Below are 26,837 nucleotides of genomic sequence, written 5' to 3' on the forward strand. Positions count from 1 at the left end.
CCCTTTTCATTTATTTCCAAGTCTTTACAAAAGCTGCTCAGGATTTCTTCTACCTTACTTCCATAATAAAAAGGTATTTAAGGAGTTATTTCTAAGATTATTCTTAAAGATAATTCACTGTCTTCTGTCTTACATTTTTTTGCCGTCAAAAAATTGTCTTTGTAGACTACATTTTTCCCCTTCAGCTGTTTTAAAATCTTTGTCTTTAACATTCTGTCATTTCATTACTGAGAGTTTAAGAACTGATTTCTTGTTTACCTTGCTTGTAGTTCGATGTGGTTCCTGAATCTCAGCATACCCATCTTTCCTAAATCTTGCTCATCTTGATCATTTAAACTCTTGATCGTTAACTAAGTGAAATATACTACATGGGTATCCTGATTTCCCAAGAAATTCCAAATATCACAGAATAGCTCTATCAAATCCCCATTTACCTTAAAATGTAGTTTGTCCTGTATTTTCTTTTTTTTCTTTTTTTTTTTTTTTGAGACGGAGTCTTGCTCTGTCACCCAGGCTGGAGTTCAGTGGCCGGATCTCCGCTTACTGCAAGCTCCGCCTCCCGAGTTCACGCCATTCTCCTGCCTCAGCCTCCCGAGTAGCTGGGACTACAGGTGCCTGCCACCTCGCCCGGCTAGTTTTTTGTATTTTTTTTAGTAGAGATGGGGTTTCACCGCGTTAGCCAGGATGGTCTCGATCTCCTGACCTCGTGATCCGCCCGTCTCGGCCTCCCAAAGTGCTGGGATTACAGGCTTGAGCCACCGCGCCCGGCCCTGTATTTTCATATATAATTTTTATAACAAAAACAGAACATGCAAGCTTATGAATGAGGCACCTTTAAAGGTGGATAGCACTGAGTACAGAGGGCAAAATGTGTGAGTACAGAGGGCAAAATGGGCAAAAGTGTGAGTGCCAGACAGCTCTCTAACCACACAGCAGCTGTGTGACCATGGGGAGGCTGCCCAATATCACTGAAGCTTAATTTCTGTGTTAAGAATGAGAATGATAAATTCTACCATTCTACCACTCAGGGTTGTTGGGATTAACTGAAGTAATGCATGCCAAGTTCTATCTGACCATATTCCTTGAGAGTAGGACTGTGTTCTAGTAACCACCTGTACCAATGTATTGCTACTCAACTCCAAATTTACCTTTCAATACAAGCTCTGTGGTAATAGACAGAATTCCTTTAAGTACATCTCCTGTACAGCAGCATGATGGTAAGATTCCTCTGCAGAATGGAGGAGAAACACTGCAGAATGAAAGGACTTCTCTTGGTCCGACTGCTACACAGCCCGTCAGTGGTGTGGATACGAGGACATCCAGTGGTATGCATGCCCAGAACACATGTCCCTCAGTGAACTCAGCACCAGTCCAGCCTGGTGATCACCTCCCCACAGCCCTCATAAAGCACACACTAGGTGTTCTGGGCCTCCTGTCCACAGTGATGCTCTAACTCTCTCTGCTAGCCTTCCCCCTGCCACCCAGGTTTGTTTTTCACAGCTATCCTGATGTAGGCATTGCACACTCTATGTCTCTCACCCACAGCCATACCCCAACTCCACCTGTGTGTCCACCCACTGGCGGCAGATCACCTGCACCCAAGACCTGGAGGATTGCTTTCTGTTCTCCCTGAAGTTGGGACCAGCTCTGACATAGGCAATCCAGTGAATTTCTCTATCATCAGTAGCTGTAATCATACCTTCTACATTAATGTCTAAAGGGCATCTTGGGAAGGGATCTACCTTCCAAGTTTGTGCTGCCTTGCGTACTCTCCTCTTTACACCTTGTAGGTACTCTTTTATTATAGTTTAATGGTTCTTTATAACAAATTTCCTCTGTTTAAATCACTGTGTGGTTTCTGTCTCCTGATTGGACCCAGGGTAATACACCAGTGTTTCCCCTAGTGCCTACCACAATGAACAACAAAGCACATTACCTCTCCAAGCAACCTTTTTTCCCTTCTCTAGTTAGCCCTGAATAATTTATCTTTTACTTGCTCAAAATCAAAACAGATCAATGTAGAAAGCCAAAGTTAGAATAGACTTCTAATTCTTAATCATGTCATTATTTGGATGTTAACTGATGCCATTTCTGGAGACTGGCTGGAACTCCTAATGGAGACTCTGCCTAATTTGATAATTTAAACTCATAACTGGAGAATTACTTCCATTCTGGCTCCTGAAGACTTCAGGTCAGATTAGTTTACTCCCTCTAGTTTTAAAAAGGATTTTTGTTTGTTAGTCTATTCACTCATTTCAAAGAACATGAACAGCCTAGGGACTAATTTAGTCAAACATGTTAATTCCATCAGTGTCCACTAATAAGACTAGGACAGGGGACGCTAAAGCAGGAAAATTTAAACTCAAAAGCTCAGTGACTTCTATAACAGTACAAATACTCCAATACTATTTAGTTTATTTTTTTCTAGGAAGCATGCCCTTGAAGCCAGAAAGAGTAGAATAAGCTATTAAGAAAGAAAAGGAAATCCAAAATGAATAAAAGAGAAAAAAACCAAAGTCTCTATTTTCCAGGCCTACCACTGTTCTATTCAACAGCCTTATCAGTGACTTGGATGAAATTATGAACTATGTTTTTTTGGTTTTTTTTTTTTGAGACAAAGTCTCACTCTGTTGCCCAGGCTGGAGTGTAGCCTCTGCCTCCCAGGTTCTCACTCTGTTGCCCAGGCTCGGCTCACTGCAGCCTCTGCCTCCCAGGTTCAAACAATTCTCTTGACTCAGCCTCCTTAGTAGCTGGAATTAACAGGCACTCGCCACCCAACTCAGCTTATTTTTGTATTATTAGTAGAGATGGGGTTTCATCACTTTGACCATGCTGGTCTTGAACTCCTGACCTCAAGTGATCCGCCTGACTTAGCTGCCCAAAGTGCTGAGATTACAGGTGTGAGCCACCACGCTGACTGATGAAACTACTCTTATTAAAGCTGCCCTTAGCAAAAAACTCGGAGGGAGAAGTAGCCTATTACTAGAACCTGATGTGGTAGTTTTACACTGGGTCAACTCACCTAGGCTAGAACTATGTGTCTCAGCATTCCCTCTCCTATTTTAGGGTTGCCCATAAGAAAAATTTGTGGGAGATTTGGGAAGTGGAAGTGAAGCAGCAGCTATTATGTGCTGGAGGTCATAACTGGCTAGAGGTGGGAAACAATGGACGTCAAGGTGCCAGCGAGCTGTTTTGTTTTTTTAAAGTTTGTCCTCACTTTCCCCTGTACCTAGCTTGGCATCGAGCTCTCCTTCATGACAATCAGTCCTGCTGAACAATAGTGAACTCAGGCCCACTGTCAGAAACTTCACTGCAAACTCAAAGGTGGTAGCCACGAAGAACGAACAGCCTTCCGGAGACTTCTGCCCTGTCCCCTTTGCAGTTGTAACCTAGCACATGGATGTGCCTGGCTTCCTGCACATTCTGACTCACAACCCACACCAGGGTTGGTTAATAATTATTCTCTGAGGCTTTCCAGACCTTGTACTTCCCAGCTCCTACTGAAATTGTATAGGTCTAAATCCTATAGCAAATTCCTTATTACAGTACACTCACAGTCATCCTGCTTCTCTGATTGAAATCCTGATTCACAAGGATTCAAAAACTGAAGAACAGCCTCAAATCAATTACATTTAATTTAACATTAATATATGTAAAGCTTTATATTTAGGCTAAAAAACAAAGAAACCTATAGAAATAAAGAATGAGTAAAACCTGAATTAAAAGCAATTACTGTTAACATCCCGAGGAGTCTGAACTACAACTCCACTATGACCTAGGACCAAACACAGTTTGCTAAACAAATAAATGACACTGGATCTAATTCATACAACATGAATGTACAACTTCATATTGTGGGGGTAAAAATATGTCTTCCACATTTTATACTGGTAAGACAGAATATCTGGGATATTCTATTAAACTCTAACATTTTAAAGAGGAAATACTGTTTTATGAAATTAATAAGTCTAGAAAAATACAGTAAGAATGGCTTGAGGAACTTGGGTTAACTTAAAAGAGAAATAAGATCTATATATTTGTGGCTCCAGAGATAAGAGCTAGGATAAATGGAAAACAATTATATATATAAAAAATTTACTTTTGCTTAATGAAGAACACTGTAATAGTGAATCACTTCCTGTGATAAAGAGGTATACTGTAATAAAGGATAAACTGAAAAAAAAAAAAAGAGAAATTGGTTCAGATGTCCACTATAGTGTTGTTAACCTCTTAAGATTCCATGATGTTAGAGGTGACCGAGGCTAAGAGAAGGGGGTGATGGGAAGTTACTGCTTAATGGGCATGGAGTTTCTGTTTGGAGTGATAAAAAAGTTTTGGAAACAGATAGTGGCGATGGGTGCATAGGACTATCAATGTAATTAATGCCACTGATTTGTACACTTAAAAAAATGGTTAAAATGGCAAAATTTATGTTCTATATATTTATTTCACCACAATTAAAAAATACATGATTCTGTTATTCTATATGAATAATGCAAAAGATTTAAATAAAAATTTTGACTTAATAAAAAATAAAAAATTCATTCGTCTAAAGTGAACACTTCAGTAAGCCAGTGTTTCATGAAGCCATAAACAATTATATGTATTCTTCAGCAGAGCTAGTGAATCAAACCAGAGTGGTCCCTTAAGGGCAGAAAAATAACTGTACCCATGAAAAGCTCGTTTGTAAATGTTACCATATTATCATGATAATAAATATCCTTGTTCATGATAAAATGGACCATATACATTTTAGAAAAAAGTCCTCATACACACACACACAGAGAGAGAGAGAGAGAGAGATAAAAATTCACATGTACACAGACCAAAACATCACAATTTAATATATTTTAAAAAGTACCCAGGACACTGAAAACACAGTGGCTAAAGTTTATTTCTTTGTTTTTAAACACAAGTTGCTAAATTTTGATAGACTAGAAAGATATCCACAAGACTATCAACAATCAGAGAGCCTACTGTGTGAGTTTTGAGGCCAAAGAAAAATTCATTTAACATTTAAAATGTATTTGGCTTTCCCCGTCCCCCCTAATATTTCTTCTTAAAAATGAATGGATGGAAAAAGACATACTAATACTAACACTAATTGAATAAAAACAACTTTTTTAAAAAAGAAAAAAAGACTATTACTACCTGATTTCAAGAATTATTAAACTATGGTAATCAAGACAGCATGGTACTAGTGTCAAGACAGACAATTAGACAAATAGAACAGAATAAAGAATCCAGAAATAAACTTCACAGATATGGATAACTGATGTTCAGCAAAGGCACTATAGTGGAGAAAGAACAGTCTTTTCAACAAATAGGGCTAGAACAACTGGACGTCCATTTGCAGAGAGGGAGGGAAAGAGAGAGGAACAAGGAGAAGGAATAAGAGAAGGAAGAGGGGGAGGAGGAGAAGGAGAACTTTAATCCATTCCTCATACCATATAAAAAATTGAATCAAATTGGATCATACACATAAACATAAAACCTAAATTTAAACTTCATGCTTTAGAAGAGAACAGAAAAATCTTTGTGACCTTGATTTACATACAGATTTCTTAGCTATGACACCAAAAGCACAATCAATAAAATTTTAAAAATTGACAAACCGGACTCCATCAGAATTTAAAACTTTTGCTCTTTAAAAGACACTACTAAAAAAAAAAATAAAATAAAAAATAAAAAAAAAGACAAGCCAGACTTGGAGGAAATGTTTGTAAATCATATATTTGATAAAAAGTATTATATCCATAATTTACAAAGAACTCTCAAGATTATGAAAACAAAATGGGCTAAAGATTTGAACAGATGCTTAAAATATATATATACAAATGCCATGTAAGATCAAGAGAAGGCTGAGTGCAGTGGCTCACGTCTATAATTCCAGCACTATGGGAGGTTGAGGTGGAAGGTTCACTTGAGCTCAACAGTTCAAGACCAGCCTGGGCAACATAGTGAGACCCTGTCTCTACAAAAAATTTAAAAATTAGCTGGGTGTGATGGTACACATCTGTAGTCCCAGCTACTCAGAAGGCTGAGGTGAGGGAATTGCTTGAGCCCAGAAGGTTGAGGCTGCAGTGAGCTGTGATTACACCACTGGTACTCTAGCTTGGGTGACAGAGTAAGACCCTGCCTCAAAACAAACAAAAAGATGATATTTAATATTAGTCATTAGGAAAAAGTAAATTAAAACCACAATGAGATATTAATAAACACATATTGGAAGGGCTAAAATTAAAAGGACTGACAATTCTGGATGTTGGCAGATATGGAGGAATTGGGACTCTTGTATATCACCAGTGGTATCCCTTTAGAAAGCAATCTGGCAATTTCTTTAAAAGTTAAATGTATACCTACCATATGACTCAGCCATTCTGTTCCTGGGTATTTACCCAAGAAAAATAAAAGCGTATGTCCACGCAAAGACTTGAACATAATGAACAAATGTTCATTACACGAACATTCATAGATGCTTTAATAGTAATAGCCCCAAACCGGAAACCATCAAAATGTCCATGAACACATGAATGGCTAGGCAAGCTGTGATATACCTATAAAACAGATCACTGTTCTGTAATAACAAGGGATGAACTGCTGATACATGCAATGATAAAGAATGAATCTCAAAATAAATTATGCTGAGTGGAAGAAGCCAGCTCCTCCCAAAAAAGAGGTATACTGTTGATTCTATTTATACACAATTCTAGAAAATGCAAACTCATCAATAACAGAAAGGAGATCAGTGGTAGCTTGGGAACGTGGGGATTGAGATTGCGGATGAAATGGGAGAGAAATGAGGAGGGAAGGGTTACAAAAAAGCACAAGGAAACTTTTGAGGTGATAAATACGTTCACCATCTTGACTGAGAGTTATTCACCAAATTATTCAACTTTAAATATGTTTGATTTTTGCATGCCAATTATACCTCAATGAAGCTGCTAAAAATAAGCAAAGTCAGCAGCTTACTTGGGATATGTGAAAACTTTGGGGAAAGTCCTTTCTTTCAACCAGCAAAAGGCAGAACTCAGACTCATGATCAGCATCCATAAGGAGGTCACTTTTGTCCATATACGGTGCCAGCATTAAAAAAATAAAGCCAAGAAACTCTTCCTTTTACAAAATGCATATCATAGAGGCCTGTCCATTCACATTCTTCAAGGCAGCTTCTGATGTAATCTGTTTCTAAAAGCCTTTTCTCATCACTCAAGTAGAAGGTAATTGTTCCCTTCGGTGAATCACCATAACACTTACGTTAATTTTCAGATATTAATTCAATGCATTTATCCATTCACCCATTGCACATATATTAAGTGCTTCGTTTGGGCCAGACACAGGTGTGGTGCTAGATATACAAAAGTGAGTAGAAGGGCTAGAAGGGCATAGATTTTTCCCTCAAGAGCCTAACAGGCTAGTGGCAAAAAACTGACATTTGTTTTTTAAGAAAGTAACAGAAACACTATAACAACTATTTAAAAAAACAAACAGTACTACAGGAACACAGGGGGATAAATTCATTTTGTCAGACATACTATCTTATACCTCAGAGACTTGTCCATTTCCCACTAGTCTAAAACTCCCTGAGAACAAGGGACTGCAACTCATTTAGTTTAGTAATCTATGAAATTACCCAGCACAGTACCTGGCATGAGTATTTCACACCTGCACATTGTTTGGATGAATGGACATTCCATTTCACAAGCATCTGCTCTTTAAAAGGCAGGGCCACCATGCTGCCAACTTCATACGTTGAGTTCCAACCCTTATCCACTTTGTCAACAAAAGCATGGCAATAATTTGAAAGCAGACAAAAATCAAAACCTAAATCTAGGTCCCCAAATTCCTAAAGAAATGGCCATTCTTCCAACGAGGAAAACAGGAAGGAGGTGGGGCTTGGTCTGCAGAGATCCAGGATACAAGAATGACACCCATGACTCGAGCTCCTGCCATGGTTCCTGGGAGAGCCTGGCTTTCTATATGTTCTTGCTATATGATATTCTTCTGCCCAGGACAATACACATGGCTGGCAGCCATCTAATCTCTAGAGGAATCAGTCTCCTTGTAAAAGCAATTTCTGGGTGTGTCTCAGTCCGGTCTACTATCATAAAATACCAGAAACTGGCTGGCTTATAAATAACAGTTTATTTTTCACAGTCCTGGAGGCTGGGAAGTTTAAGATTAAGGTGCTGGCAGACTTGGCATCTAGTGAGGGCCCGCCTTCTAGCTGTGTCTTCCCATAGGGGAAGGACATCACCATGGGGCTAGCTAGTTTTCTGGGGCCCCTTTTTATAATGTAAGTTCACTAATCCCAAACATAAGGGCCCCACCTTCATCACTTAATCACCTCCAAAGGTCTGAACTCCTAATTCCATCTATCTTGGGGTTTAGGATTTCAACATACAAATTTTGGGGAGACAAAAGCATTCAGACCTGGAGATACATTTGTGACTTTCAATTTCCTGCATGATCACAAAGCTCTTATTACTATGCTCAATTTCTGAAGGGGCAGATAGGTGGAAGAGATAACTGTGGGAAATTGTTAGCATAGGGTGATGGAGTAACCCAGTTTTCTTATTTCGATCAATATATATGCAATTTTAGAATTTCAGTTAGGACAACACTAGCACAAATTTAAAATGTCTCCAATTACAACCGAGAGGTTTAAATTAAACATCAAGCAGAAATACTCCATAGCTTCCTTAATGCAATCAAGCATGACCAGAATGATAAGGCAGATTTACTTCTTGTACTCACATCTAATGGAAGCAACAGGTTTCAGGAGGGAAAAGCACAGAAGTTTATTTAAATTTGCCTGGATCCACCAGCCTGACAGGGTTGGCTGTAGGAGACGGCAGGGGGACTCTGGGGCTCAGTGATATCTTACCTGTAGATAGGGTCCTGCATCACCAGCATCTTGCTCTCATCCCATGTCCATTCCTTTTTCTGCAATAAAAGAAGCTGTAAATGAATAAGTTAGGCTTGTCCTCAGTTACAGAACCAGGGCACACACTGAGCTATGCATACTATGCAAACACATGCATTTTGCTCCTGACCTGACTTTTTCCCTCTAAGAGGCCTGGAGTTGATTGCTCCAAAAGGATGAGTAGAAAATGTCAAGTGTTTAGTCTGATCAGTTTCCTCCAAGCACTTTAGGAGAATGTCTCTCCAGGGCTCAGAGGGTAGGCAGAAGCCAGGAAGGCCTCAGGGAATACAGAGGGTGAAGTGGTGGTGTAGTGTGGAGCTCCAGATAAGCCAGGTAGGTTAATTGGTACAATTGCAGAGTGACCGCAAAGAGGCTATTCATTCTGGCTGTAAACCTAACTTATGGTGAACACAAAAGAGACCCTCTAGGCTGGGGATGAGGAGTTGGAGGAAAGTTGCAGTGCTTGCTGAGGTGAGAAGCACCCCATTGTCGGGGGACATTAGGGTCAGTGGCCAATGACACCCCCACAGGTCCAACCTCCAGGTGCAGAGACAGAGAATCCTGCTCTACCTTCATCGGCCTTTGTCAGAGAGACTTTGCTGTCCAGGGAAATTAGGAAAGAACACATTCGTTTATGAAAGAAGGACTCAAGAAGGGGGAAAGGGCAAAGGGTATACAGTGGATTAATTGAATGCTTTTAGCTATATGGATTTCTCAGAGATAATACACAGGGTGGCCACTCTCTAAACATACTGGGCTTTGGAGGTTGTTAGGCCCCCACCTGGGACTAGTGGAGATCATGTCCAGGCTCTTGCAGTGACATTAGGAAGAAGCATTGTCAGCAGCTTTACCCAAACACCATAAGTGCACGCGTGCATGCACACACACACACACACACACACACATTTAATTCCTGCTTTTGATTTTGATTCAATACCAATACAATCCATAGAGGTGGATTTTAGACTGGTTTAAAAACATCCAATATCAAACATTGTTTTATAGACAACAAAACTTCAGTTATAGCCAAAAACTAAATATTTTTTTAAAAAGATACCTTCCTATAATTGCTACTGACTACCCTATAAAATTTTAATATATGAACTACCTATTTGGAGCAACACAAACTAATCTCTTTTCTAAGCAAGAACCCCTTCAAATACATAAACACAGCAAGTCCAGAACATCTTTATACTAAATAATCCCAGGTTTTGTAAACATCCCTCACTAGACAAGTTTTCCAGACTACCTGCTACCATAGTGAATTTTCTTTGTATGTATTCTACTTAACAGTGATCCCTGCCAAACCTGGTAAAATGAACTGGATCCCTGATCAGCATGGTATAGAGACGCAGCCTTTTAATGTTCCAGCCATGACACTCCTCCTAACCCAGCAGATTGGTTTATAGCACTTTTTTTAATGACCTCATAATGAGCACACATTAGGCTGGTTTCCAACTGATGCACTGAAATTTTTCAGAGTTAAAGCCCAAATACCTGCATGTATATTGTAAACATCCAATATCATCGTTCTCCATAGTAATCCTTCAAACAGCAAAATATAATAATATGCTTAAAAGATGGTTTGATCTCAGGGCAAAATCTTTACAACATAAATATTAAATTAAGTCACATCTCTAGCCATAACCGCATATTCTACCTGCACTTTTAATTCAATGCAGTTAGCAATGTGTATGAAGCTCTGGAGTCCATCTATTGAGTCTATTTTAGCTATTGTATTTTTCAGTTCTAATATCTCTATTTGGTTGTTTCTTTTTCTTTGCTGAGACTCTACTTTTTCATTTGTTTTAAAAGTTTTTATAGCTGCTCGTGGAAGCATTTTTGTGATGGCTCTCTCAAAATCTTTGTCAGATAATTCTAACATCTCTGTTATCTTGGTGTTAGCACCAATTGATTGTCTTTTCTTCATAGAAATTGAGATTTTCCTCATTCCTGGTAAAGTGAGTGATTTTCAATGGAAGCCTAGACATTTTGAGTATTGTAAGACTCTAGATGTTATTTAAACTTTCTGTATTCACTGTCTTACTGTGATACTAAACAGGGGAAGGAGTAGGATGCCACCTTATTACCCCCAGAAGGGAGTTAAGGCTGGGTTCCCACTCGGCCTCTGCTGATACACAAGGGAAGCAAGCTCCTCATTACTGCTGGGTGTGGGTGGGAGTTCTAGGTCCCCACGGGGCTTCCAATTAGGGGTAGGGGTGCCTTGGAGTTCCCACATGGCATCCACTGACAACATACACAGTCAGTGGCTTCATGACTACAGGTCAGCGGTAGAAGTGTAGCTTCTCCACAGACACCACATGGGAAACGGGAGCGAGAAGGGTGGTGCGGGACACTCGTTACCAGCTGGCAGGGAAGAAGGGCCTGGCCCCCTTCTCAGCCTTTGATGGCACCACCGGAGGGGGTGTTGGGGCACCTCATTACAGCCCAACAAGGGTGGAAGCCTGGGCTCCGGCTCAGTCACAGGGGCCTGGGTGGCAGTGCGGCCGGTCTTCCGTGGATTGTTTGGCTGGAAGAGAGTGGTTATTGTGGACAGTTTTCTGCCTTGTTGTGCTGCCCCTTTTCTCCTCTTTGGCTGGAGAGAGCAGGCTTTTGTTGGGGCTTTTATGCCTGTTCCTACTGGCATGTGTGAGTTGCCAGCTTCTTCAGCTCTGCATCTGGGATGTATGAGGTGAAAGAAACCCAGGGAATTCACAACTATGTAGTTTGTGGGTCCCTAGGTTCCTAGCCAGGCTGCCCTCTCTCCACCTCTCAGAACCTTCGGATGTTGATTTTATATATAACGTCTAGGGTTTTCAGCTGTACTTAGCAGGAGGAATAGGGTAAAGTGCATCTACTTGGTCTTCCCGGAAGTAAAAGTCTGGTTCCTATATCTATCATGTTTTTTTGTTTGTTTGTTTTGTTGTTTTTTTTTTTTTAAAAAAAACTACAGTTGCCTTGGCTCCACCTCTTGAGAGACATGAATACAGTGGGTCAGAGGTAAGGCCCGATAATCTGTAGCTTTAACAAACATTTCAAGTGGTGCTGATGTGACCCTAGGGTTGAGAGCCACTGCTACACACCAAAGAAAGACTGGACTGAAATCCTCAGCCAGAGGGTCTCTTTCACACAACACACACTGCTCTGGAGTCTCAGGCCTGGCACAGGGAACTCCCCTGACATTTCAGAGAGTCAACTGACCACAGTCCCACTGCCTCAGGCCAGGGCCCACCTCAGTGTACTCAGGAAGTGGCTGCTGTGGCTTAAACACTTGGTGGGGCATCAGTAGACGTGCTTTGCTCCTGAGAGAATGCACCTTTACTTCTCTCATGCTCTTATCATCAAGGCAGTCTGCTCCCAACAGTCCTTGCAGCTCTGGTGTGATTTTCAAAGTGACCGAGCCAATGACTCAATACACCAAAGAGGCTGTGAACTCCAACCAGCCACATGCCCTGTCCCTTTCTGAGGAAAGCAGCCCCAAAGAGGGTCTGAATGAGGGTGGTTTGGTTTATGCTGCACACGTCTGAGGAAGCCAACTGTGCTAACCTGGCCATGACTGTCTGGGGTCGGGATCCCCACCTGACTGACCATGGGGAGCCAGCAAGGGGCTGGCATTAAACCACTCAATCATTGAGCTCTACAGTAAAAAGACCCAACTCTACCCAATCGATTCCTCTCTCTGGGGAATATCAAATCCTAAGTGGAGTCTAGGCTGAGCCCCATAACGGTGGACAGTTTTTGTGACCAGTGACTCTATTTCCACTCACACTGGCGGCAACACTGAGGGAGAGGATGCGTCGGGTGCCAGCTCATGTTTCCTCCAAGCCTTGCAATGCACCTCCGTTATCAAAGCTAACCCGGGCAAGCCTCTTCTCAGCAATTCTATAGAATGTAACTAAGACATTCACTAAAAGGAAAGAATAATGAGGCAAAATAATACAGAACAACTATTTTCTTTCTCTGGCAGATGTGAATAGGAGGACAGAGAAACCAGGTTCCCAGGGCCCCTTGGGTTAATTTAATAAGAATGAGCATTGGCACGGTCTACAGAAGCCAAAACATACTTTACTTTTAAAAGAGGTCCCAGAACCCATATATAATGTCCTGAAGAAGGGGAAAACCAAAAGGATCTTTTCACCAACCTACTTATTTTCGTTTTCTGAAGATCTCATTAAAATCTAGTCCTGTCACTTTACAGACCTTCATCCTTGGATGAAAAATATTAAATCTATGAGGAGATCAGGAAATTATCAAGATAACTCAATGGGTTTGGGGAGTAGCAGGGACTCACCAGTGTTTTGGTTATTCAAGGAACTAATGCAAATACTGTTGGAGCTTTGTTTTTGAGACGGAGTCTCGCTCTGTCGCCAGGCTGGAGTGCAGTGGCGCAATCTTGGCTCACTGCAACCTCTGCCTCCCGGGTTCAAGCGATTCTCCTGCCTCAGTCTCCCAAGTAGCTGGGACTACAGGCACGCGCCAGCATGCCCAGCTAATTTTTGTATATTTAGTAGAGATGGGGTTTCACCATGTTGGCCAGGCTGGTCTTGAACTCCTAAGCTCAGGTGATCCACCTGCTTCCGGCCTCCCAAAGTGCTGGGATTACAGGCATGAGCCACCGCACCCGGCCACTGTTGGAGCTTTTTAACCCAATCTCCTCGAGGCCTACATGATAGTCCAAGAACTTTAGAACTAAAGGGTCTCCACCCCTCCCCCACTGCACCTCTTTCAAATAATACCCTGAGGAGTGTAGTCACTCAAGCAAGGTGTCACCCTTTGTTAGTAGCCCAGCCAAGAGTAAAAACAAATTCTCCTGATGTTTGGACTAGTGCTGACTCCACTACTCTGGCACAATTCATAGGCAATGCAATATAATGAATAGCTTAACTTAGAGGGAGGCCCCGCTTCACGTATCTCACGTGACTTTATGATTGTCACCAATGGGTCTTAATTCAAGAACAATTTGATTCTTCCTTTCTCTTGGTCTGAAATTATGTCTTTTATTGCCCCTATTTTGCAAATATTTCAAAGAAAAAAACAAAACAACACAAACCAGCCCCTCCTCACTTCTCTATATGGAAATACTCTTCTAAGGAAAAACAATTACAAAAAAAAAAAATTTGAAATGAGAAGAAAAACAGGAAGAAAAACGAATTTCCCAGACCTATGGGATCATAAATCAAAGTTGGTTTCAAAAATAGATAGGACACAGATGCATTACTGAACAATAACTGCAGCCAAACTCAGTTTAACTGTCTTTGAAGTCTTTTTTTTTTTTCCTTTAAAAAAAAAAAAAAACCTTGAAAATAAAGACTTGGGGCGCGGTGGCTCACGCCTGTAATGCCAGCACTTTGGGAGGCCGAGATGGGCGGATCACGAGGTCAGGAGATCGAGACCATCCTGGCTAAAACGGTGAAACCCCGTCTCTACTAAAAAACACAAAAAACTAGCTGGGCGAGGTGGCGGGCGCCTGTAGTCCCAGCTACTCGGGAGGCTGAGGCAGGAGAATGGCGTGAACCCGGGAGGCGGAGCTTGCAGTGAGCTGAGATGCGGCCACTGCACTCCAGCCTGGGCGACAGAGCGAGACTCTGTCTCAAAAAAAAAAAAAAAAAAAAGAAAGAAAATAAAGACTTGGAGTCTTGGTAGCTATGTGAGGGAAATTTCAGTTTTGCTATTCACTGTCCAGGATCAGCTGTGGTCTCCATGATATGCCAGGAAATGAGGACATTTTCAGTTCAGATGGGAATGGAAGGAAAGAGGAGGAAAAAGAGAGGAGGAAAGGAGGGGACACACACCTCTAAAGCTGTCAGCACCTCTCTGAGTACCTTCTGGGGAAAGGGGGACCTTCACAGGCTTATTTACTGCAAACAGCCCAGGGGAGTCGCAGGACTGGGCACCAGCAGGGCTGGTCTTCAGCCTCCTTCCACCACGAGTGCAGGCTCAGGCAGGGCTCCCACCGGAGCAGGAGCACTAGCAGCAGCAGCAGCAGTGGTGAGGCCAATACGCTAAGTGCTCAAGGAGACAAAGATTGGCCTCTTCACTCACTCCAGAAATAAAGCAAATGGAGACAAAATTATGAGTAGGGAGGGAGTGCCTGGTGGAGCAGATTAATTAGTCCTAGGGGCAACTGCCTGGCATTCTGCCACGCCCCAACTCTGTATGTGGATATGTGTAACTCCTTTCTCTTATTCCTGTGCCCTCCGTGCCTGTCAAGGACACTCACGGCACGGCTGAGCCTTTTAGGAGGTCTCTAAACTAGAGTTTATTAACCTGTCTCTCTTTCTGTGCCATCTCCTCCCTTCCCCTCTTCTCTTTGTTTATGAATTCCTTACTCCAGGGTATTTTTAAAAGTCAGTGAGATAGAGGGAGTAGCTTAACTTGAAGGAAGGCTCAACTTCATATCTTGGTTAGTAAACATTTTCTGGAGCGAGAAACGAAGGTGTGATCATAGAGTGTACACCACAGACCTCCAGTCACAGGGAGGTGCACCCAAGGGCCCCAGCTGCTGCACTCTGAAATTCATTATCATGTTGGTTCAGGAGCTATGCTTTCCACAGACTGATCCAGCCAGTGACTGAGAATGGAGGGGTACTAAGGCAGGCCTGTTCCTGGGAGATGTGCGGATCCAGACAGACAACTTTGGCTTCTGGACACCCTGAAGCCTTGCCAAGCCTTTCTCAGACCGCACTGCAGTCTAAGAGCCTTTTGCTAACCTTCCTTCCTTCCTTCCTTCCTCCCCTCTCTCTTGCACGCAGGGGCAGGCCTCCCTGCAGCCTGATGGCCCTCCCAGCCTTTCTCAGATGCTTCCTCATTTTCTCCCACAGGCATTTAACAATGTCTTGGCATCACCTTCTCAGAGGACCTAGACTAACACAGAAAGTGAGAAGGTGAGAAAGCAAAGATATAGGAAAGTCATCTGTATCTGCTTTGTTTTTCATTCTCATAGTTGATATGGGGAAAAGAGTCCTTTCCTCCATTTAGGGAAAGAACTTCTACATAATGCTTTCAGATTACTAAAATTGGTCTCCACCTTAAAGGTGACCACTGAGGCTCAGAGAAGTTGACTTATTTCCCTCCAAGGCCACCTAGTCCAGTGATAAATAAAATCCAACTCTTCTACCTGCAGTCTGCAGGTAGTCTGCAACTCCAAATGATGAAATCAGTCTTTCACTGTCCACTACCAGGAAGTTCTTTGCTTTCCACAGAGGAAGGGGATAAAGGGCTTGCTCTGTATGCTTTTGTAAGACCACTGAATGGGGTAAGCGCAACTTTGATATAGGACCTTCTCTTTCCTTTATCTGTTGAGTGCAAATGTCAAGTCCTCCATGGAAATTCACAGCCACTTTGTCATTCTAAAAGCTCCTGGCAAGGAATGTTATATGGGAACTGGTTTAGAGGTAGGTCTTCCTAGAACTGTGCCAAGAAGAGAAAACAGAGTGAGGAATAATTATCACAGTGGTCCTTTCTCCTTTTGACATGTGGAAATGGATATGGCATCTCTGAAGCCCTTCCTCAGGAATGCTAAAGTAGAGGAGAAATTTGTACTGACATTCATTTCCTATCCCTACTAGAAATTATCAGTAGGCATATCACAAAGCCTGCAAGCTTCACAATTATTCATGCAGCATTATTCAAGCACCTAATAGCAGTGGTGACTTAAAAAAAAATTGCAAAGGCCATATAAACTCAGTTTGACAACTTCTCCATGCTTCTAGATAGAATGGGATTACACTGAAAGTAAAGCTATCTCTGTCCTTCAGGTATAACCTATGGATATAGGAACGTGCATTTCAAAATTGAAGCAGTAATAAATCCTCCCACGATGTGCACAATTCCTAATAGGCCTGTTTTTAAAGTAGCAGAAAATAAAGATGGCCAAGAAACACAATATGGTGGAAAGAAGACTGGATGAAGTTTAGGGCCTAGATTCACACCCTGGATGTCAGTAACTACCCGGGTGTCCTTAGGGACAGTCACTGGACTTCTCTTATCCTCTGTTGCTACATCTAATCAATTAGAGGATCAGGCTAAATCATTTTTTAAGTCTCCTTTACTCCTCTTTGGCTAAATTCTGGTTCTATAATTCTGAGTGCCTCCTTTTCTTAATTCGATCTGACTTCTGTGTTTCCATAGTAACCAGCACTACTGTTTGGGCAGGAACATAGTTTCCCTGTGATATAATGCACCCATGACAGAGTACAGATTAGGAGTTAAAGACTCTGGCTTAATTAATTAGGCATTTCCTATGGAGTGGTTATTATCCAAAAGGGTCCAAAAAGATCAGTCACACAGCAACAGAGCAGTGGAAAGAACCTGCTCGGAATTTAAGTAAGACAAGGTTCGAACCTTGACTTCACCACTGATAGGATCTGAGATTCAGGCAAGTTGCTCAATCTGCTTTTGAACAATCGTAAGAATGGTATCTACCTAACAGGACAGTTGTAGGATTTGTTAAGTGTAAACATGCATCAAACAAGGCCTGGGCAATAGCAGGTACTCAACATCAGTGTTAGCTATTACTATTAGCTGTTCTCATTATCACCTTAGTGTGTAATTACTTACATCAGTTTGCTCCCTCTGGTCTTCTACTTTTCCAAACAGATGAAATAAGATTTGAGGGAGGACATGGTCCCTGCCCCCTAAAGCTAACAACCTATGGGGGAAAGAGATAAATAACTGCAACGCAATTTTATAAAACCTGTAATAGATCTATGCGTGCATACAGTGACAAAGAATAATTTTGCAGGGAAGAGTTCATATTTAATATCCTTATATAACCTATGCAGATTCTTGAACATGGTAGACACACAATGAATTAATGAAAATGATGGTGCCTTTTTAGAATGTTGCCTTAGGGGATCCCAACAAAGTTACTGGTTCATAAGAGAAACCATATAAAACTGAAGCCCTTTGGGTCCTTTATTAGAAAAATCCCGGCCGGGCGCAGTGGCTCAAGCCTGTAATCCCAGCACTCTGGGAGGCCGAGGCGGGCGGATCATGAGGTCAGGAGATCGAGACCATCCTGGCTAACACGGTGAAACCCCGTCTCTACTAAAAAAAATACAAAAAACTAGCCAGGCGAGGTGGCGGGCGCCTGTAGTCCCAGCTATTCGGGAGGCTGAGGCAGGAGAATGGCGTAAACCCGGGAGGCGGAGCTCGCAGTGAGCTGAGATCCGGCCACTGCACTCCAGCCCGGGCGACAGAGCGAGACTCCGTCTCAAAAAAAAAAAAAAAAAAAAGAAAAATCCCTTGGATGAAGTTCAAGACTAGTTTTTCTTATTCAGGATTCCACTCCCTAGCAAATGGTGCTATAGTGTGATTCCAGTATTATAATAACTAATCATTATATATACATGGAAAAGATAATTGCTTGAGCCTAGATGCGAGTTGAAGAAAATGTGCTGGTTGAGAGATATCAAAGTACAGCTAATTATCTTAGTAACTGAGTTTACATCACAAATGCAACCTAAGATTCATAAAGAATTTGAAATTCATGATCTACTGGCATCAGTTCAAGATGACAGCATTTTTAGATATTTGTTATTATAAACAAAAAGATATTTTTTACATCTCAATGAGAGTTGATTATATCTGGCCACTGCCTACACTAGTATAATGCACCTGAAGATTACAGTCACCGGAACAAATCCTACAATTAATGCTATGGAATTAGCAATTTTTATGGAAGCCTTCCTATATTTGAGAAAGAATCTCATCCTTGTTTTTTTTTCTTTCTTTCTTTTAAACTGGCAGATTGACAGGAAGAAAAAGAGGAAGGACAATATGATAAAGGTAACAAACTAGACTTCATTTGATCCAATTGCTAAGTACTTATTTTTTCATAATTTAATGACATTACTACACACAAATAATATTCAATCATGCAGCTAGCGAACAGCCACAATTACTGAAAACATAATACATATGTCTGGTGCCCAGGCAAGTGCTGGGCTTACAAAGATGGCTTCTGCCCTTAAAAAGTTCACTGGAGGGCAGGGACTCACTGTAAACACAGTTCTCAGCCAGCAAACACATCACCATTCGCCAGTTACAGAAAGGCTGGAGAAAGAGGAGGCTGGATGGCTGCTTCAGAGATGTTGGACCTCAGAGGGTCCCCTCCTGCCCTAGAAGATTGGGAAACAACAACATAGTGATCCACTCAGACTCCAGGGGCTGTTTTTGTTTTGTTTTGTTTTGTTTTTGTGGTTTGTTGTTGTTGGTGTTGGTAGTCCAGTAGGTTCTCAAAGACCTAAATACATGCAGGTGACCTATATATACACACAAATACCAAAAAGCATGGTTCCAGAGCTGGCACAGAGTATTTGAGCTAGAAAAGCTAAAGTGATCACCTAATTGAACTCTTCACAGTTGAAGCTGAGAGAGGCAAAATAACATGCTTAGAACCACAGGCCAGGAAGGGTAGAGCCAGGACTGAAACCCAGGTCTTCTCAAATGGGCTGAGGGTTCCTCCCAGCTTGTCACACTGACCCAGTGAAAATCAACAAGCTAATTGTGGGAGGAGAGGACTATTCAACGTTTTTACCCACTAGCCTGGCACGAGCACCAACGAATCAGTGGGCAATGTCAGGCCGTACATGGTACCATTGCCTCACGGCTGAGCACAGGCTACGGCTCTCTCTACACCTACAGCTACTTGGCAAAGAGCTCTAGTTCTTAACCTAATCATGATGGTGATCAGTGAAATTTGCCAAGTATTCCATTTCCTTGGAGAAAATTGCGCATTTACACAATAGCATGTCTACTCTCACTTCTCTCAATTCTATAAGCAGAGAGAGAGAGAGAGAGAAAGTGTGCATGTATCTGAGTGTAGTGGTAGCATTAAGATACCAGAGAACTGTCACAAGAGAACAAGATGACAAAAAGGCTGATTGCTGTTCATGTGCATTCATCTGTCTGAGATGGTGTAAAATGAACCCTGTGATTAAAGGCGTTATTCAAATCACAGCCATGGCCCTGAAACGGACACTAAGTGTGGGTGCAGGAAACAAGATGGGCGGCTCCATTTTCCCAAGCCTGGCATCAGAAGAGTTAGATCTAGGAAAGACCTGCTAGACCGTCTCTTTTCTGGGCCAGCAGGAGGGTGAAACCACACTGGAGATTATCCAGGATATAGTTTCAAAGTGAGTCATGAGGTCCCATGCACTCCCTCAGGGAGACGCTACTCCAGCCTGGTTTTCATGTGCTTAGTGGAGGCGGGGCAGCTTATCTACAGGTGATACCTCAGTGCACCACTGCCTCATGTGATCCAACCTCAGTTTTCTCACATGCACAGTGGGGAAGCCACCACATTTGGTAAAGGTACATGGGAGAGACAGTGAGGTAGGAAACAAGACTGTGCCCTAAGGACAAAACTATGAAGTTTCCCCATGATGGACAACAGAGGTGTATGAAGATATCTGAAAGGGACAGAGCAGCCCCCTAGGACAGCAGGTGTTTACATTTAATCTAATCAAAAGAAAACAAGCCGGGCTCAGTGGCTCACACCTGTAATACTAGCACTTTGGGAGGCTGAGGTGGGTGGATCAGCTGAGGTCAGGGGTTCGAGATCACCTGGCCACCATGGCGAAACCCTGTCTACTAAAAATATAAAAATTAGCTGGGCGTGGTGGCAGGCGCCAGTAATCACGGCTACTTGGGAGGCTGAGGCAGGAGAATCACTTGAACCCAGGGGCTAGAGGTTGCAGTGAGCCGAGATTGCACCATTTCACTCCAGCCTGGGCAAAAGAGCGAAACTCCACCAAGGAAGGAAGGAAGGAAGGGAGGAAGGGAGGGAGGGAGGGCGGGCGGGCAGATAGGCAGGCAAGCAAACAAAGATATGTCAGTCAGAAATGGATATGTAGTGAGGTGGTGGGAAGATTCTGGGAGTGTCAGCCGTGGAAGTATAGAAGTCAGAGAGACACAGAAGCAAACCCTGGCAGGGTCTGTCGGACAGACTCCAGGAAAAGCATCTGCCCAATGGGGCCACTAGGAAGATTCACTGGCCCCATTTATTGTGGAGCCTGAGGCCAGCAGGCTGATTGCTCCATTTCTATGCTCACCCAGCAACCCTATAATAATTTGCCTTCTCCCATCACCTGCCTCTAGTGGAAAGAAAACATGCTTGTCAGGATAGTGTGAGTATTTGGTCCAGGAGACTGTTGCAGGTGTCAGAGTGAATTAAGAAACTCTTAGTTTAGTTCATACATCAGCCTCTTTTGAGCTTTGTCAGTGTGAGTTAGCCTCCTAAGGCTCACAGGTTCGAAATGGATGAATCTGAACTTCTGACCTGAAAGGCTGACAGCTCAGCCTCTGGCGGGCTGTTCAGTGAGAAAACCATCTGTGTGGCTGCTTCTCCCAGTGACTGGGAGCCATGATGCTGACCAACAGAAACGTCCACAGAGACTGCTGAAGGGCTGGGTGACGATGGGTGTGAAAGCATCATGCGGCCTGGGAAGCGCCCACAAACAGCAATCATTTTATAGGCTGTTACATGAGGGCCCTGAGCCACCAGTCCCCTCAAAGGAAGGGCTGAGGAAAGTCATCTTACACATGTGACAAAATTAGCCCATTTTTTTCCTCTGAGGATATCTCTTGCTCAAATTCGTATTGTTGTCATCCACAATTTCTTTAACAGGGCTTGACAGGCCTTGGCTTGCTTCAGCAACCGTCCTGCTGAGGAACTCCTAGAGGACAATACTCTAAAGACGGTCCCATGACTGTCCACTCCGTACATACATGTGAGAGGAGAAGAGGCAAAACAGATGTCCCCAGAGGAAGAACAAGATAGGGCCCATGCACACAGTAAAGGTTACAAAGGCAAATATATTTAATTCGCTATACTTGTGAATTTTGAAGAAGTTGGTTCTTTTATAAACAGTGTATCTTTTTTCTACATACTTGTAGCATCATAGCCATAAAACACTTTCTAAAACCACCAATGAAAGTTTTGAGGGAGCATGAAAGAACAAGTTTTGGATTAAGATATAAGAGACCTTTATAACCATCCAGAGAGGAAAGGGGCTGCCTCAGGAAGTAGTAAATTTCCCATTACTACAGGTGTCCGATCATACACTGGACAATGCCCCTTTACAACGTTATAAAGAAGATTTAAACCCTTGGATTGATATAATAAGTCCCCTTTAAGATCCCTCTCAGCTATATGGTTCTTCAAATTTACGTTGCCTACCATGATGCATCTGTCTTTGCTTCCATAACCTCCACACTCTCCCTGTACCCCTGAGATTCAAGGTCTGCTTTAAGTCCCATTTGAATTAAGAGCAACTGAGATTTGGAACCAAAAGAAGCTCAGGAGGTCTATGTAGGAGTATGACATGGTGCTACCATCAATAAATGTAAAACAAAGGCATCATAAATAAAAAATAAAAACATCAGCAGAATTGAGAAACAGGGACAAAAAGGACTCCTCATATATCCTCAATCAGCCAAGCTCTTTTCTGTTTCTTTTTGGAAACACACATCCTCCCACCAAACGGATCTAGCCTTTCCAAGGGGTTAATGTTACCCTGCCACAACCACATACAACTGGTACAAAACAGACAAGTGTTTAAACAGCATATGCTCACTTGCTTGTCTCTCCCCAACTCAGAGGAATGGATGAATCCCCCTGCCCATCCTCCCGACCTGGCCACACCCTACCATCCCTGCACATGGAGTAGCAGCAGTGGCTGGGTCTTGAGGGACGATGTAAATATGGGCTGCAACAGGATGCAAGGACACACGTGGGCGGCGGGGAGTGGGGGCTGCATGGCACCTGGGGTGGGACTGAAGGTTGCTCCTGCAATCGAAGAGGACAGCTGCTGAGGAAGCCTGCTCTTGCTGCCCAATCCCACTGAACCCTGCTATTCTCACTAAAATTGAAAATATTTCCTACCATCAGGACTCAAAGATAAAGGTATGAAAATGGGGAGGGGGTTTGAAGGCATGGATGACAGGAGGTGACTCCCATCACCTGGAGTACCAGGACTGACTGAGCCAATCGGTGACTAGGCCTTTGGCCCCGCCTCACCCTGCACTCTGCAGCAGCCTCTCAGCACCGTTGCTGCTCAAAGCAGAAGAGTTTGCCAGATAAGGGAGGGATTCTCTCTGGAGGGGTGCCCGGAAGAAAAAGGTACCCCATGTCTACCTCCCCTGCTTTCCTCTTCACCTCAGATTCTGGTTCAGAGCTACTTACCTTTTTCTTCTTCTTCAGAATGACTTTCACTCCATCCACTGAAACCATAATGCTCACTTTCTTCTTCTTGATGTTCTTGGCTTTAAACTCATACTGCAAGAGAGAAGAAAACAAAAAGAAAGTGCAACCTGATGAGATCAGTGCATCTACACAGACTCAGCTAGTCCACGCCTGGAAAAAACGTCCCCAGACAGGTGTGGCAAACAGCTCCCGGGGGCAGGGAGCACCTCGGGGGATGTAAAAGCAGGTGGATGTCTGCAGGCAGGGCCCAGGCAATCTCTGGGTTAGAAACGGGACTCTGAATAGTCAATACCACTTCTCAGTCATCAGCTAGGGTAGATGGACCTCAACTACCCTCATGAAATGAAAACATAGTCTACTTGCAATATCCCATAAAAAATCAGAACCTTCCCTCAATAACTCCTTCTATCATTTAATGACTTCCACAGTCAGGCAAGTATTCCTAGTGTCTCATCAAAGGCTGCTGAAACTACATTCCATCCTCAGCAAAGACTAACAGCTGGCACCAATCTTCACATCAGGGTTTTTTACACACTGAAAGATAATTATGAATTCTAAATTACTCTCTACAAGTTCAATTTCAAATTTCCTTTATCTGTGAGTCAGTCTACAAGTCTACCCACAGCCCTGTTAGCCTGAAGATTTTGGCACATCTAGAAAAGATATGGCCTCACAAACCATGTATTTGTTAGGTATTATTTAATTATATTTTTAATTGACAAATAATTGTACATATTCATGGGGTATATAGTGACAACCCCTGCATCTTGAACTCTTTATTTGTAGTCCTAGACAGGGATGCTCCAACCACAGCCCCATACTGCTGATGGATGTTGGCCTCATCCTCAATCTCAGCTCTTTCTGGCACATTTGTTTATTCACAGCCATCTCTTACACTTGTGTAGCTATTCATAACTGGTGGTATAATTCTACATTCTCCTCAGTGAACTTCATTTTGAGTACTTCTCCAGTTTATTAAAATCATTTTCCTCTGATTCCCATCTTACTGTCACCACCTAGCAAACTTCACTCGAAAGTTCTCTAATCAAACATCTGGGCCACAGATTAAAAATTAAGAAACACACGACCCAGAGCCCACCCACATCTCTTTTCTAGGACCTTTTATACTCAAGACACCTGGAACAAGACACCTAGCACCTTGACACATCTGAAACCTAGTTATTTCTATAGTTAGTGTTGATAGGCTTGAATCTAATCCATTCTAATGAGATAAAAACATAGCCTACTTTGGAAATCTCATTAGAAATCCAGAACTTTCTCTTCGCTGTGCCTTTTAATATTCTGATGTTACAAACTCAACTCAGAGCTTCCTACTATCCTGAATCTATCCTTTTCATTAAAATCTCAGATCTTCTATTCCACTGTACAGAGTTATCGTTGATACTTCTTGGCTATCTGTTTCTACAAGAAACATTCTTGTCTCTACAAGAATAGGACCTCACTAACTGAGGTAAGAGATCCTTCTTCACATTGTCATTGCAGGCTCTGGTCACAGCTGATTTGAGGGTCCTGGTGACAGCAACCTACATCACTGGTGACCTATAACCTACATCACTCCTAGCGTGGTGGTCACTTCCCCACCTCCACACTACCCTGTCAGCAGCTCTTCTTTCACTAAGGGGCCCTGGAAGAAGAGCAAACCAGAGCAGCAAACACACGGGGACAGAAGGAAACTCTGCTTCAGCCCGGGAACTCCAGGCCAATTAATAGTAAAGAGTAAAGGGGAAACGGGTGGCAGGGAGGGAGATGGAGACAGAGAAGGAGAGGTGCATCTGACAGGATTTTTTTTTGCACTGGAGTCTGGCTTAGGTAGGACAGGACCTCAGCCATGTAACAAATTCCTCTCTAGGTCGGCAGCCACAAACCAGTGAAGGTTAAAGTTGGTTTGATTGGCATGCACTTGAGGACATGGCTCCAGTTTGCAGTGTGTCACCCTGACTGCAGCATTCTGCTCAGCTGCAGTGCTGGATGAACTCAAATAACCTCTGGGTGGGAGAACCGGCATGACAATCTGCAAGTCTGCTGACTTTGGCCTTGTGCCTACTGGGAGAGGTGAACCAGCTACATTTCCTGATCATACCTGCGTTTACCTCCAGTCGCTTGGGCTTTAATAAACACAAACTTCTAGCTGCACCTCCCTTCCGAACAAGTACTAAAATCAGGCTGCTTCTGCTGGCCAAAGGAGTACAGAAGAGTGTGTCTGATGCACTCAGGTGGAAGTTAAAGGCCTAAGAGTCCCAGAAACACCCAGAAGAGGACAAAACCTACCCTAGACTGGTCGGACCTCAACTGTTTTATTGTCTTTGGTCTCTTACAGTATATCACTTTCATATGCTCCATATACTTCTCTTTTCTAACAACAAAATCAAAGCAGAAATATCAAGTACCTACCTCTGCAAAACACTACATCATTCTCTCCAGTCCTAGTTTTAGAGAACATACTGCCTGCTATGCCATAACCTTAAATGCCTTATATTTCTGGGAGAATGTTGTAGTTGACTATCTCTCTCTTTCTTGCCTGGTCCACCTCCCTGTTGGTTTCACTGTCTCTGTGGCCTTTATTAATCATGATTTCTCACCCAAGCATAGCAAGAGGCACCCAGCCAGCTCCTTGCTCAGTATCTGAAACTTTACCTATTTCTACAGTTAGTATTTTGGCAGGCTTAGCCATGCCTTTTAATAACTTTGTCTTAAGAACTCAAAAGCACAACTGAACTTTCTCTTTAGAACTGGAAATGGGCCTCTAATTCGATCACCATGCACATAGTTCCCAATGGCTCTTACAGGGTCTGTGGGCACAGTCACTGCATGGAAAAGCATGACCAAATGATTTCTCCCAAAACCTCAATGATAGTGACAACACAGGTGCTCCTTACAACAGCTGGTGGAATGCTCCGCAGTGCTTCAAAATGAAGATGGACAAGAGAGGCAGGAAATAGGCCTCCACGTTCCATCACGGCTGCCAGAACTGCTTGAGTGCTATTTATAAGGGTTCTTAGGTTGGACAAACTCTGCATCTTCCCCACCTGCCTGGTGGTCAGATGTCCCATACCCTTTCCAATAGAAAAATTAAAATTAACTTGCAATTCTGTTGGAAACTAGGAAGATAAAAGGAAATCAAATATCTGAAAATGCTCTAATATTTATTATCATTAAGCCATTTGTTTATATGGCAATTACGCCTCACTTGGACAACATGTTATTGTGTTCACTGAAGGGCGAGAAAATGAATTTGGACAGAGGGGAGATAATGGAGTAACCACAAGAATGGAGAAGAGAAGGGGCTCTCAGGGACAAGTCCTCCTTTTTCCCAAACTGACTGTGCTGCTCCAAGGTGGAGCACTGCCTGGGCAGGTGGGCTCTGGAGGAAGCATCTGTGTTCCACAGGACAGGAATCCAATCTGCTTAGGCTTTGCCAGGGGCTGAAGAACAAACAGGACTGCTGGTGCCACCGTCTGTGGCTCAGGCCAGCCTCTCACAAAGCCCATGCCAGCCCTGCAGTGTGTGCCAACGGGCCTGGCCCTCCCTGAATATGGCCAGGCTGATCTGATGCATTTGCTTTGCCAGCCAGAGCCCCACCAGCCTGGACAGATGAAGCCCTACAGGACTTGACCTTTCAGCGAACAAAACAATGCAAGTCCTGGAACACCACCCGCGGACTGGAAAGACCAGGGGAAAGTG

The 26,837-nt window shown here is 42.9% G+C and overlaps 1 protein-coding gene across 8 annotated transcripts in view; it reads right to left on the reverse strand.

Annotated features, from left to right (window-relative positions):
* The window catches only part of C1H1orf226 (chromosome 1 C1orf226 homolog), a 320,202-nt gene that overhangs the window by 75,633 nt on the left and 217,732 nt on the right, over nt 1–26,837 (reverse strand). For 5 of the 8 annotated variants that reach the window (XM_071082036.1, XM_011770216.3, XM_071082037.1 and 2 more), the window contains 2 exons: nt 23,115–23,207; nt 8,888–8,961 (listed from right to left, as the gene is read on the reverse strand). In XM_071082036.1, the coding sequence (XP_070938137.1) occupies nt 8,888–8,961; nt 23,115–23,207 (167 nt within the window). The remainder of the gene's footprint in view (nt 1–8,887; nt 8,962–23,114; nt 23,208–26,837) is intronic. The other 3 variants (XM_071082041.1, XM_071082029.1, XM_011770214.3) reach the window with 1 other exon arrangement.

Source organism: Macaca nemestrina, chromosome 1, assembly GCF_043159975.1.
Source record: "Macaca nemestrina isolate mMacNem1 chromosome 1, mMacNem.hap1, whole genome shotgun sequence".
Lineage (NCBI taxonomy): Eukaryota > Metazoa > Chordata > Mammalia > Primates > Cercopithecidae > Macaca > Macaca nemestrina.